The sequence below is a fragment of the Chenopodium album genome, chromosome 17 (assembly GCF_948465745.1).
Source record: "Chenopodium album chromosome 17, dcCheAlbu1.1, whole genome shotgun sequence".
NCBI classification, from domain to species: domain Eukaryota; kingdom Viridiplantae; phylum Streptophyta; class Magnoliopsida; order Caryophyllales; family Amaranthaceae; genus Chenopodium; species Chenopodium album.
The window spans coordinates 31,048,812-31,063,505 of record NC_137850.1 but is presented as its reverse complement, the minus strand read 5'-3'; the positions used below and the strand labels follow the sequence as shown (position 1 = coordinate 31,063,505).

The 14,694-nt window shown below is 42.2% G+C and overlaps 1 protein-coding gene and 1 pseudogene across 1 annotated transcript; one reads left to right on the top strand and one right to left on the bottom strand.

The window, feature by feature from the left end:
- The first annotated feature begins 307 nt into the window (after positions 1-307).
- Positions 308-1,100, top strand: LOC145588816 (putative mitochondrial protein AtMg00860). Its single transcript, XM_081645417.1, has 2 exons — positions 308-412; positions 675-1,100. Exons 1-2 carry the CDS (start codon positions 308-310, stop codon positions 1,098-1,100), a joined length of 531 nt encoding a protein of 176 aa, XP_081501543.1.
- Positions 1,101-9,727: 8,627 nt separating this feature from the next.
- LOC145590273 (small nucleolar RNA R71) lies at positions 9,728-9,827 on the bottom strand (annotated as a pseudogene).
- Positions 9,828-14,694: the final 4,867 nt, after the last annotated feature.

Sequence of the window (14,694 nt, the reverse complement as noted above, 5' to 3'; positions counted from 1 at the left end):
AGAGAGCGAAAGCTCAAGGACAGTAAAAATTGGAAAAGACATTGACACTGGAATAGAAGTGCACTTCATAGAGCTGCTGAGAGCAAACAAGGACATCTTCGCAATTTTAGCAGATGAAATGCCAGGAATTGACCCAGAGGTTATGGTCCACAGGCTGAATGTGAAAGAAGACATCAGATCAGTCAATTAGAAAAAGCAAAGCTTCTCCATGGAGAAAAATTAGGCCATTCAAGAAGAGGTGGACTAGCTGTTGGAAGCTAAGTTCATTGATCCATGCGATTATCCAGAGTGGTTAGCCAACGTGGTCATGGTAATGAAAGCAAATGGCCAGTGGAGGATGTGCGCTGACTTCACAGATCTCAACAAAGCATGTCCAAAAGATTGTTACTCGCTTCCACGGATAGATCAGTTGGTAGACTCAACCAGCGGTCATGCCTTGCTGAGCTTCATGGATGCCTTCTCAGGGTATCACCAAATCAGCCTGCACAAGCCAGACAGGCAGAAGACTGCGTTCATCACCTAAGGGGGGGGTGTACAATTACATAGCTATGCCCTTTGGACTGAAGAATACAGGGGCTACATTCTAGAAAACAATGGACAGAGTGTTCATGCACTAGAAGGGACGGAATGTCGAGGTGTATGTTGATGACTCAATTTTCAAAAGCGTCAAGCAGGCAGGTGACATTCTGGACTTGGCGGAGACATTTGCTACATTGAATAAATATCATATCAAGCTCAACCCGAAGACATGTGTTTTCGGGGTGAGTTCTGGGAAGTTTTTAGGCTTCCTGGTCAGTGAGAGGGGAATTAATGCTAACCTAGAGAAAGTGGAGGCAGTCCTCAGCCTCCTAGAGCCCAAGTGCACCAAAGATATTATGCGGTTAACAGGGAGAATGGCAGCACTGACCCGTTTCATCAGCAAGTTAGCTGACAACGCTTTACCATTCTATCAGTTGTTGAAAGGAAACAGAGAGTTTAAGTGGGGGGGAGCAGAAAAAGAAGCTTTTGAGGGGATCAAGGAGCACTTGACCAACCTCCTAACCATGATCAGCCTAGAGCAAAGCGAAAAACTCCAGTTGTACATTTCCACCTCAGTGTAGACAATTGGGTTAGTCCTCCTAGTTGAAAGGAAAAAACAGCAAAACCAGTGTACTTTGTAAGTCACGTGCTTACAGATGCTGAACAGAGAGACCCACTGGTAGAGAAGCTGGCCTTCGTAGTGGAGACAACGGCAAGAAAACTAAAACCCAATTTCGATGCGCACACAATTCAGATCCTTACAAATCATCCACTGGAAAAAGCCCTACAAAACATGGACACTTTCGGTGGGCTCCTGAAATAGAATAGAACTCTCCGAGTATGAATTTGAGGTCAAGCCTAGGGCAGCTATTAAAGCTCAAGCCCTAGTTGACTTCATAGTAGAAGCCTCTTACGAATAGAAGGAGGATGAAATTAGAGTATGGAAGGTGGCAGTAGATGGATATTCAGCTCAAACAGGAAGCGGAGCAGGAATAATAATAACATTGCCAGAAGGCACTGTATTCGAGTATGCCATTAAGTTCAAGTTCAAGGCATCGAACAACGAGGAAGAATACAAAGAAACTCTAGAAGGCCTGAGGATGAGTATGCAGCAGGAGCCAAGAAGGTGCACCTGCAGACTAACACTCAGGTGGTAGCCAGCCAGCGGAAGGGGGAGTTTGAGGCTAGAGAGCCTACAATGCTGAAGTACACAACCAAGGTGAAGGAGCTAGTTGCCCAACTAATACATTTTCAGATAGATTTGGTCCCTAGAGATGAAAATTCTCAAGCTAATGCATTATCAAAGTTAGCAAGTTCCACTCTCCAAAGCCTCACAAGGACCGTCATGGTGGAAGTCCTAGAGGAAAACAATATTGCAGAAAGAAAATAGGTGAATTGTACCAGGCAGCAACGTGCATGGTTCTGAGACATATTGGCCTATAAGGTACATGGCTCACTTCCTAGTGACGAGGCACAAGCTAAGAAAGTAAAAAAGGATGCTAATTGGTACGTGGTGATGAATGGCGAGCTTAACAAAAAGGGCTTCACTAAGCCACTTTTGAGGTGTATTCCAGAGTGGGAGCAGGAAAGAATTATGGAAGAAGCACACTCAGGAATCTCTACCAATCATATCGACAAAAAATCCCTGGGAGTTAAAGTACTTCGAAAAGGGGCATACTGGCCAACCCTGACACAAGATGCTTTGGAATACGTTAAAAAGTGTGAAAAATGCCAATGATACTCCAGTGATAAATCAGTCAGCGAATGATCTGACCCCGATTCTCAGCCTGATTCCGTTTGCCCAGTGGGGAATGGACATTTTAGGACCTTTCATCACTGGGTCAACGGGAAGGAAATATCTCATAGTAGCAGTGGATTATTTCACCAAGTGGATTGAAGTTGGGCCCACAAAGTACATAAAAGCTTCCCAAGTAAGGACATTCATATGGAAGAACATCATAACCAGATTCGGTGTGCCGCAATGCATAGTCTTTGACCATGGGTGTCAATTCGACTGTGATACCATCAAGGATTACCTGGAAGAGATGGTTACCGAATATGAAAGAGCCTTAGTTTGTCATCTGTAGAGAAACTGATGTGGATTTAAACCCCTTAGATTAATAAAGAATCTAAAATCACACCCTTAGAATAAAGCTTCGTTCTTGATAAAAAATTCAAACCAAAAACGATTGAAAGTAACCGGATATGACCTTGAAAACGACCACTCCTAGAACGAATTCAATGCCTAATCAAACTACTTAAACTACTCCTACAACTAAGTATTTTGATGAACAAATCTTAAACTACTCCTAGAACTAAAAATTGCACGTTCTAATTATCAAAACAACTCCTTGAATTGAAAACTAGCAAGAAACCATTTAAGCAAAGCTAAACAATTTTTATTAAAATTAATCTGATTTTCTATGACATGTCTCTAAGAGCCACGGAATTCCTCTATTTATAGACTAAAAATAACTAATTCTACCCCTAAAAGGATTAGGAAAATCCCCTAATCTTCCCCCCAAGTATCCTAACTAGAATAGAAAACTTCTTCTAATTAGAATAGGAAAACTAATCCTACATAAACTCTAATTAACTAAAAACTTTCCTAACAACCTTAGGAAGTTTATAGCAATTAAATAACAGAAAAAAAAACTTATCCTAAGTGCTTAAATCAAGAAAAACCCTCTCAAGTGAAAGGTAAAAACCTGGAAGCAAAACTCTAGAAAAAAAACTAAGTATAAAAACTCTTCCATTTCACATCGCTGCCACAAAACCACCTCACGCGCCGCCCCTTGCCTCACGCGCCGGCTCAGGTTGTAGCTGGGTTCAAGGCGGTTCTGGGAAGGTGGCGCGTGGGCCCCATCTCGGCGCGTGGCCTCCATCAACCTCATCGGAATCGAACTGCTGCACACCTTCTTCCTTGGTGATCAAGCTTTCTTTTTTCTCTATTGATCTAGTGGACCTTTCCTTGTTTATTTCTTTGTTTGGGCAGCCTATAATGAAGCTATTTGGACATTATAAAAGTGTCTTGGGCCCTTCAAAAGAATTAGCCTCTTGATTCATATCAGCAACGGCCAAGCAGAGGCAGGAAACAAGCTGATCCTAATAGCCTTGCAAAGGAAATTTGAAGAGCACAAGGGCCTCTGAGCTGACTTGGTCCTAGAGGTATTGTGGGCAAACAGGACAATAGAGAAAGAATTTACTGGGAAAAGTCCATTCACCCTGACTTATGGAGCAGGCGCAGTGGTTCCAATGGAGGTGCAAATCCCCAGCTTGAGAATCTAGCACTACGAGCAGCAAGGGAATGAGAAGCGCCTGCTAGAAGAGCTAGACTTCCTTCCAGAGATGCGACTAAAAGCAGCCCTCAGGCTGGCAGCCTAGAAGAGCTGAATCTTAGAAGCCTTCAACAAAAGAGTCAAGCACTGGGAAATACTACCTGAAGACTTAGTTCTTAGAAGGACCGTAGTAGTAGAAAGAGGAAACCAACATGGAAAGCTGTCAGCAAATTAGGAAGGCCCTTTCCTCATCCATGAGCATGTAAGGTCAGGTGCTTTCCTCCTCGCAGATCAAGAAGGTCAGGTCTTAAGGAATAGTTTCAACGCAGATGTGTTAAAGAAATATTTTGTTTAAAAGGCATGTGGTTAAGTGGAAACTGAAAAACTTTGTTTAAAGTTATGCAAAACTTTGTTTAAATTATGATGTGCTAATCAAGGCAATTCAAGCCATTCAAATTCAATGAAATATGAGCCTCTATGTGAGGAGTATACTATATAAGTTTGCCTAAACATGTTTATTTGTTAAGTTATGCTTTAGCATCATGCACTAACATACAGAAAACATCATAACATGCGTAATAAGTAAAAAAAAAATGTATCAAAATTAGATGCAGCAAGACATTGTTAACTTGTGAAGATCGCATTTCCCTAAGATTGACCTACCTGCTCAAAGTAAAATAGGGCACCACCTCGGGGACGCCTGAGGAGGAGGCCTAGCACGTTCAACTTGAGCAGGAAGGGGTGATCGAAAGACAAAAGAACAAGCTGAGCGGGTATCACCAAGGTTCTCTTGGTTTCACACAGCCCACCCGTTTTGTGGGAAGAGAAGAGGTAGATCATTAGTGAGCCCTTACAAGAGATAAGTAAGGAGCACGAGCAATAAGTCACAGCCAAACAACTGAATGACATACATAATAAGTCACAGCCAAACAAGATTAATGACATACATAATAAGTCCCGGCCAAACAAGCTGAGTGACATACACATAAGTCATAGCTAAACAAGCTGTATGACATACAAATAAGTCTCTACAAAGTTAAGTAGGTGACATAGCATACAAGCCTTCGTCACAAAAAGATGAATGGCATGAACTTAAAAAGTTCCTACCTAATGCAATGAAGGACAAAAACTAGTGAGGTCTTGTACAACCGAGTTAGGGAGCAATGGAAGCAAATGCAATAGAAAAACCCAACACACGAGGTTTCACCTAGTATAGTGAAGGGGCTGCTAAGTCAAGGTTTAGGTACCGCTATACCATGATTCAGTAGTAGACTTGAGCAAGCATATTGGCAACAAATTAAACAACAAACAAAACAGCAGTAAAGTTATTAATGCATATACTAATAGGCTGAACCCCTGTCCACCAAGGCAGGGAAAACATTCAGCCAGAAATTACAACATTCACAAAGTTGAACCCTCATCCACCAGGATGAAGAAACATTCAGCAAAAGCAGTCAGAAAGGCAAAAGAATTCAAGTTAAGCTGGACAAACCCAGCTGGCAGAAATATAAAGTGTTAACGAAAAGCACACAGAAAATACAATCTTTGGCGGCTATACACCCCAAAGACAACAACAAGCACTACCTAGTAACTACATACCTAGGTTAGGGAAACTCCGATGAACCGCTGAAGGAAGGGGGAGACAGCCGCCAAAACCTTTATTGCTCAATGGCCAAAGTGTCCACTCCAATGACAGCAGCAACATCAGCACAGAGAGGCACTACCAAATTCAGCATAACGTGATTGGAGACTTTTCAGTTACCAACACGGGGGTGGTCAGCAGACATATTATAGTATTCAGCTTCACTGGCAACATTAACCTTAGCCCAAAAGGCTTTGGAACGAGTCTGCTGCTCCACACTCTCCCCATAAAGGCCACTCACACAGCGAGTTGCAGTCTCCCATCCCCCGACATGACGATTAACAAGCAATTTAACAAAGGCTGGAGAAAGCCCAAAAGACTTAAGTGCCTCTTCTTAGCAGCTTCAAGCTCATTTTCCCTCCCAACTTGCAGATTGGCCATCTCAGCCTCCATCACTTGTACCCTAGTTTGAAATGCTCCCTGTTGGCTCTCACAGTCTTCTAGCTTAGTCTTGGTGAGTTGGAACTCCCCTAACTGAAGTTATAGGGCATCCACCCTCTCTCTCAAGGGAACCACCTCGCCAGCCATTGCATCCCTCTCAGAGCGAGCCAAATGAACATCCTTGTTGTATAGGATAGCTCCTGCTGAGCTATCACTGGGCTTCTAGACTGGCCCACGGGGTGTGCACTCACCGTTGGAAGAATAATTGAAAGGGCTCACCAGCCTGACGGAGTTAGCCCGCAGGCTGACCAAGTAAGACTCTCCACAAAGGAGATCGTACACCTATAAATAAGGGATATAGTACAACAAAAAAGAGGTTAGACACAGAAGTTGTTACACTCTCTATATCTCTCTAAGTACACTTTCTCTCTCTAAACACATTCTAACTTAAGCATCGAAGGGGGGTTCCTCGAGCCACCCCCGAGGGCAGTTCACGTGTGTTGCCTTGCGCAAGTCATCAACGGGACTCAGCTCGTACCAGCAGAACCCTTGCATCCACACTTGTAACAATTGGCGCTAGAAGGAGGGGTAGGATCATCTAACCCGAGGTTCATCGGCTGAGCAAGGGACCAGTTAACAGACAGCCATGGCCGGAGAAGAAACTGTACAAGCACCAATCTCGAAGGCTATCGAAACCAACCAAACACCACAAAAAACAACGTCAGTAACTCTTGATCCGAAAAGATTAACTGAAAAACCCAAGTCTAATATCTGTCAAAAGTCTAACCCAACCGGATCTACGTCTACCACAACCAAAGCGACGGCGAAGTTAGTAGATCCGGTAGGGTCTAGTTCTCCTTTTAAGTTTGGAATGCCACTGACAGGCGCGAACCCATCATTTCAACACCAGTAACCCGGAAACCGCAACCCGTTAATATGGCAGCCATCCTGTAGAACCTCTCTAAGTGCAGTAAAGAGCAGTTGGCAGCCATGACAGCGGTCCTTACCAATTTCAGTAAAGGAACAAGCTTCTCACCAGTACTTACAACTACAGAGCCAGTTATAAAGAAGGTGACGCCTATAACTCTCACCCCGGAGCAGAAAGAGTTGGTCCAGCTGAGGAAGAAGGTGCTGGAACTGGAAGCTCGAAACCTAAATCAAGAGTGGAGTGTAGAAGAGGCAGCCCAAGATAAGGGCAGCCCGGGGACCGAGTCGCTCGCAGCAGGTCACCAGCCTCTGAGCGGGGACTGAGCCTAGACCGGGAGAACCAAGCACGAATCTAGGTGATCTCAGATGATTCCCTATTTTTCATGGAGATTCTGGAAGAGCCGATGGAGAAAGTAAAGATGCCTAGCTACAAGTACAATGGAACCATAACACCTGAGAACCATGTTTCAGCGTTTGAGAACGACATGGTGCTGTACCTTAGAGGGGTTGGCAGCTGAGTAGTATGGAGCCATCTCAAAAGGATCCATTTATTCCTACAATCAGCTGAAGAGAATGTTCATGGAGCACTTTGTCACCCTGGTGGATCGTTTAAAAATGACCACTGAGCCGATGTCACTGGTTCAAGGAAACGATGAGCCCCTAAGAGAGTTCATCACTAGATTCAACAAAGAAGCGGTAACCATCCCAAACATGAGCCAGGAGGTAGCACTGTGATGAGTGTCATTTATGGCATTCTTAGGCTAGGTTTTCTTTATAGTTTTATTCTCATTTTTAGTCCTTTTTGCCGTGTTTTTACATAATAATGCTTGCTTTGCGTGTTTGTGTGTAAGTTTAGAGAAATGCATGCTTTTAATGGTTTTCTTGTCATTTTGTTCATTTCTCGACTATTCCTCCCGATTCTTTGTTTCCTTGATTTGTTTTGTAGGTGTGTTGAGTTTCCCGAGGTATGATCACCAAGGAGAAGGCTCAAGCGCATTCAAGAAAGTTGATGGAGCAAAGTTTGGGATTCCGAGAGCGCAATTCAAGCTAGCTCCGCGAGCTCGAGGGCCTTGGAAGTTATGCTTTGGCTTGAGGCATTCAAATGCTTGGAAGATAAAGGAGCTGCCCTTCTCATAAGCATCGCCTCGAGTGCACCAATGATAGGGATGCTCGAGAGCGCGGAGATTTATCGAGCAAGCGAAGGAGGCAAGGCAACGAGCACCAAGCAGGGGTACGCACGCGGCACAGGGGGTGCATGCGCGCAGATCCACCTGTGCGCGCGCACTTGGTGCCCCGCCCCCTTTGCTCGTTTCTTCTATTTATACCCTTAAACTTTTCCTTTTTAGGAGGACGGCTTAATTTGTGCTTGACATATATTTTTCCAGAATTAGTAGAGAGAGAAAGTAGAGAGAGAAGCTTAAGATTACTTGATTATACTTGAATTTGATCTTTGATTTCAACTTGATCTTAGATTTCTTCTTCTCATCAATGAAAGTTTGTGAGATTTCTTTACTTTGAATTTAATTCTATTGCAATTTCCTTTAATTTTTAAATGTTTGATTTGAATTTCATTCTTTGCTTTAGAATTTGTTGAGAGATTGAATTCCTTCTTGATTAAACTTGAAATGAATATGATTTTGATTGAATTTGTTTTGTTTTTCAATTTCACCATGATTAGTGAGTAGATTAGTTGCTAAGGAGAAGGGGAAGCATGCTAGATTGATGATTTTTGCTAGTTGATGATCCTTGATTGATTGAATCGTTGCAATTAAATTAGTTGACATGGTTGTGCATGTGATTAATTAGACTAGGAGTGATCATCCTATACGATTAATCTAGATTGCATTGCAAATTTCAATGACATGAACCCTTGATTTGAGAATTACTTTAATTGATTGAATTTGATTGTGATTTTCCTAGTTAGCCATTCATAGTGAACCTTAGCTTGGCTTATAGGAGATAGCTCTTAAATTCCTTTGATTGCAACTATTGTTTGTCCTTTGCAAAGTTTGAATTGATTGAGTGATCCTTCAATTAGCATAATCATTGAGCTTGCATGTGGAACCTATATCCCTAGTGTTTAGTATATTGAATTTCTCGATTTATCTAGCTTTCTCGATACCTTAGTTGCCAACCATATCTTTCTTCAATCTTCGAAGTAGCTTGACCTAGGCGATAGCTTGCACCTACTCATTCTTTTGGGTTCGACCCTTGACTTACCATATACTAGTATTAGGTTGGTGAGTGTTTATAAATTTTCTTTGGCTCTAGGGAAGGGTAGAAAGCGACCTATTTTTCCCTACGTCAAAAATGGCGCCGTTGGCGGGGAATGATATTGGTGCTTTGTTATAGTTGTTGAGTATATTTCATCTTTAATTGAAAATACAAAAAGATTTTCTTTTAGGCTACATTTGTAGCCATGCTACTAACCATTTCTTTTGAGATTTTATGCATAGAGCACGTGGTCATTCACTAGTGTCATTTGATCCAGAAATTAAGAGAACTATTACAAGGTTAAGGGGTGCTAGACGATCTTTGAGCCCTAGCATTTTAAGTGAAGAAGAACCACAACAAGAGGAACAAGCAAGAATGGGAGAAAATCCAAGGGTGGCGTTGAAAGAATTGGGGATTCCCGGTGCATATAGATTTGAGAGTGGGATTGCTCCACCTATAACACCGGCAAATGACTTTGAAATAAGACCGGCAATTATCACTTTGATAAAGAGGTGACAATTTAGTGGGGCCAAGCATGAAAGCCCGCTAAATCACCTCAAGGAGTTTGAAAAGTATTGCAATACTATCAAGGTGAATGGAATTTCCCAAGAATTCATCCGCCTCAAGCTTTTTCCCTTTTCGCTCATAGGGTGTGCCTTGGAATGGCTAGACAAGGAAGTTAAGCCGAATTCTCTAAGGACAAGGGATGAAGTGACCAAGGAGTTTCTATCCCGTTTTTATCCACAAAAGAAAACGACGGAGGCTAAAGCTTTGATTCAAGGTTTCAAGCAAAAGCCTAGTGAGAGTCTCTATGAAGCATGGGAGAGATACAAAGATTATCAAAGAGAGTGTCCTCACCAGAGAATTCCTACGTACCAAATTATTCAAATCTTCTATGGAGGCCTTAGTCCTCAAGGAAAATCAAGGTTAGATGGAGGAGCCGGAGGTCCTATCATGAACAAAACGGAAGAGGAAGTGGTGGACATAATTGAAGACGTAGTGAGGTATTATAGAGATTGGCAAGATGGAAAAAGAGAGTCAACTAGCAAGAGTAGCTCTTCGGTGTACTCGGTTGATCATCTAAATGCAATCAACAATCTATCCTCACAAATGAAAAACTTGGGGAAGGAGATGTCCGCTATCAAGGCGAAGTTGGAAAGTGCTACCTACCAAGTTTCAAGTCTTCCTTCCCAATCTAAGGGGAGAGGTATGTCTTTTAATTCTCAAACCCCTCCTTCTTCTAGTAACATGCCTAGTGGATGCTTGTTTTGTGATGATTGTGGGTCGTATGATCATGATGTTTCTAATTTCCCTCATGCATGTATGGATGTTTGTGATGATCAAGATGGAAATGTGAACGAGCATGTGAACTATGTGTCAAATAATAATGATTCTAGGTTTGAGAATCAAAGAGGTCAATGGAATAGGAATTACAACAACCATGACAATTTTGACAACTACAACCAAGGTGGTGGTAATAGGAACCATGGGAACCAAAATTCACGAGGTAACTATAACAACCAAGGTTATAGTGGCCAAAATCATAACCAAAATTATGGTAATCATAACCAAGGTTATGGTAACCATAATCAAGGTAGAGGTAATTGGAACAATCAAAATAGGGGAAGTTTTCAAAATAATTCTCAAAGGGGTCCCCCACCCGGATTTGCTCCAAAGGCCCAAAATGATAATTCCTATGTTCAATCCTCTTCTTCTTCACATAGAACCAATTTGGAAGAAATCATTGAAAATCAAACAAAGTTGTTGAACACTTACATGGCCGTAAGTGACAAGAAATTTAATGAAATGATGACTCATAATAAGATGCTTGAAAACCAAATTTCTCAACTTGCTAATGCTTTGAACGACCATGCTAGTCCTTCTTCTTTACCTTCCCAAGGCCTAGATCCCAAGAGACCGGTCAATGCTATTGTCACAAGGAGTGGTAAGGTTCTTGAGGAGAGTTTGCCTAGGAAGAGTGAGACCAAGGAGGGCACAAAAGAGGTTTTGGTTGAAGATGAGAGAGATGGTGCATCTTTGAGTGAGGCTGAGATTGAGAAGCCTAGTAAGGTGAGAGTGGAGAAAGAAATTGTTAAACCCAAGCTTCCTTATCCACAAAAATTCATGAGACACAAGCTAGATGAACAATTTGGAAGATTCATTGACATGCTCAAGCAACTTCACCTTTCTCTACCATTTACCGAAGTTGTCACCCAAATGCCCAACTACGCAAAATTCCTCAAAGACATTTTGAGTGGTATGAGGACTTGTGATGGTGTAGAGACGGTGAACTTGACCGAGAATTGTAGTGCAATCATAATGAACAAGATGCCACCTAAGCTAAAAGACCCCGAAAACCTTTCCATCCCTTATGCCATTTATAAAATGCAAATTGAGAATGCCTTGTGTGACCTAAGAGCTAGTGTTAGCCTTATGCCATATTCGGTGTACCAAAGACTTGAGCTAGGGGAACTCTTACCTACTAACATCACTTTGCAATTGGCCGATAGGTCAATTAAGTTTCCTAAGGGTAAGGTAGAGGATGTTCCTTTGAGGGTTGGGAAATTTGTTATTCCGGTGGATTTTGTGGTGCTTGAGATGGACGAAGATGCTAACACTCCTATCATTCTAGGGAGACCATTCTTTGCTACTTCTGGTGCTTTGATAGATGTGAAAAGAGCTAAAATTTCACTCAAAGTAGGGGATGAGGTGATAGAATTTGACTTGAATGATAGTATGAAGTATCCAAGTTCTTCTTTAGAAAATTGCATGTTGATTGATTCTCTTGATCATGTTGTGTCTTCTATGCATGAGCAATTGCTCACTTCTAACGATGCTCTTGAGAATGTTTTGTTGAATAAGGAAAAGATAGGGATTCCTAGCAAGGAGATGGCTTTGTATGAAGATGTGCTCAATGGAAGCTTTGAGGATGTTGAAGAGCAAATGTGTATGAGCATTTCTAGCCAAGAAGCGTTGTAAGTGGCTACCTTAGGTATGAATTCTTGGGACCCAAGTCCACCTATCCCGTGATTGTTAGCTCTTCTTTGAGTGAGCGCCAAGCTCAAGAGTTGTGTGATGTTTTAAGAAAGCACCAAGGTGCTTTGGGTTTTGGGTTATACCATTGATGACCTCAGAGGTATAAGCCCCGCTTTATGTACACATCACATAACCCTTGAGGAGGGTGCTCTACCTTCTATTGAGAGACAACGAAAGCTACACCCCCAAATGGGAGAGGTAGTGAAGAAATAGATCACCAAACTTTTGGATACGGGAATTATATTCCCCACCTTAAGTTCTAGGTGGGTCTCTCCCGTTCATGTTGTCCCAAAGAAAGGAGGCATGACCGTCGTTGAGAATGAGAAAGGTGAGCTCATTCCGACGTGGACGGTCACTGGATGGAGGATGTGTATAGACTATAGACGTCTGAACACGTCCACCAAGAAAGATCACTTCCCCCTTCCTTTCATTGATCAAATGCTTGAGAGACTAACGAGGCACAAGTTCTATTGTTTTCTTGATGGTTATTCGGGATTTTTCAAAATCCCTATCCACCTGGACGACCAAGAGAAAACGACCTTCACTTGTCCATATGGAACATTTACTTATAGGAGAATGCCGTTTGGCCTTTGTAATGCTCCCGCAACATTTTAAAGATGCATGATGAGTATATTTGGAGATATGTTGGAGGAGGAAATGGAAGTGTTTATGGATGACTTCTCCGTGGGCGGTGTTTCATTTGAGGCATGTCTTGAAAACCTTGAGAAATGTTTGGCAAGGTGTGAGAAGGTGAACTTGGTTTTGAATTGGGAGAAGTGTCACTTCATGGTTGTGGAAGGCATAGTCCTTGGCCATAAGATTTCTCACAAGGGGATAGAGGTGGGCAAAGCAAAAATTGAGGTTATTGTGAAGCATCCACCTCCGGTTAATGTGAAAGGAGTGAGATATTTCTTAGGACATGCCGGGTTTTATAGAAGATTCATCAAGGATTTCTCGCTCATTGAAAAGCCCCTCAATGATCTTCTTCAAAAGGATGCCGAGTTTGTGTTTGATGATAAGTGTTTGGAGGAATTTAATAAGTTGAAGAAGGCTCTAATCTCTACTCCTATTGTTCAACCCCAAAGATGGGATTTACTTTTTGAGTTGACGTGCGATGCGAGTGATTCGACAATTGGAGGTGTCTTGGGTCAAAGAGTGGAAAAGAAGCTACATGTGATCTATTATATGTCCAAGACTCTAAATGGTGCTTAAAGGAACTACACCACAATGGAAAAGGAGTTTTTGGCTATTGTTCATGCTTTTGAAAAGTTTCGTTGTTATTTGTTAGGCTCCAAGACCATTGTCTTCACGGATCATGCGGCTCTCAAATACCGTTTTCCCAAGAAAGAATCAAAGCCTAGGTTGATCCGGTGGATGCTCGAACTTCAAAGTTTTGATATTGAGATTAGGGATAAGAGAGGAGCGGAAAATGTTGTGGCGGATCATCTATCTCGTCTTGAAGATTCTCAAAGTCATGATGATGGTTCTCCAATTGAGGATAGGATGCTTGATAACTTCTTATATGCTATTGAGGTAAAGGAGCTCCCATGGTTCGCCGACTTAGTGAACTTTCTTGCATGTGGGGAGTTTCCACCTTCCTTTTCTAAGAATCAACGAAAGAAGCTCAAGAGAGAGGCAAGACACTATGTGTGGGATGATCCCATCTTGTACAAGCGAGGAGTCGATGTCTTACTTAGGCGTTGTGTTCCAAATGAAGAGGTGCCTAGTGTTTTGAAGATGTGCCACTCGGATCCGAGTGGTGGTCATATGGGTATTTCTAAAACCGCCACCAAAATTCTTCAAAGCGGTTTATGGTGGCCGCATCTCTTCAAGGATTCATGGGGTTTTGTTAAGACATGCGACCGTTGTCAACGAGTTGAGAATATCTCCAAGCAAAATGAGATGCCTCAACAATCGATTCTTGAATTCGAGGTATTTGATGTTTGGGGAATTGATTTTATGGTACCGTTTCCCTCATCTTTTGGAAATCAATACATTCTTGTGGAGGTGGATTACGTGTCTAAATGGGTTAAGGCCATTGCTTCCCCAACTAATGACCACAAGGTGTAATGAAGTTGTTCAAGAAGGGCGTTTTTCCAAGGTTTGGTGTTCCAAAGGCGGTGATAAGCAATAATGGTTCTCATTTTATTCACAATGCCTTTCAAAATATGTTGCGAAAGCATGGAGTTCATCAACGATTTGGCCTTCCATATCATCCTCAAACAAGCGGCCAAATCGAGGTTTCCGATCGTCAAATCAAGTTAATCCTTGAAAAGACGGTTGCAAGAAATAGGAAGGATTGGTCGGACAAGTTGGATGATGCTCTTTGGGCTTATAGAACGGCTTTTAAGACACCTATAGGTACCACTCCATACCGCCTAGTTTATGGAAAATCATGCCATCTCCCGGTTGAGCTCGAACACCGTGCTTTGTGGGCAATCAAGAAGATAAACTTTGATTTGGCAAGTGAGGGGGAGAAAAGGTGGTTAGATCTTCATGAGCTAGAGGTGCTTCAATTTGATGCTTATGATTGTGCTAGTATTTACAAAGCTCGTTCCAAGGAAACTCATGATAAGCTTATTGAGAAGAAAGAGTTTTGTGTTGGTGATAAAGTTCTTCTCTACAATTTGAAAATGAAGTTGTTTCCAGGAAAGCTCATGTCAAGATAGAGCGGTCCTTACTTGGGTAAGAATGTCT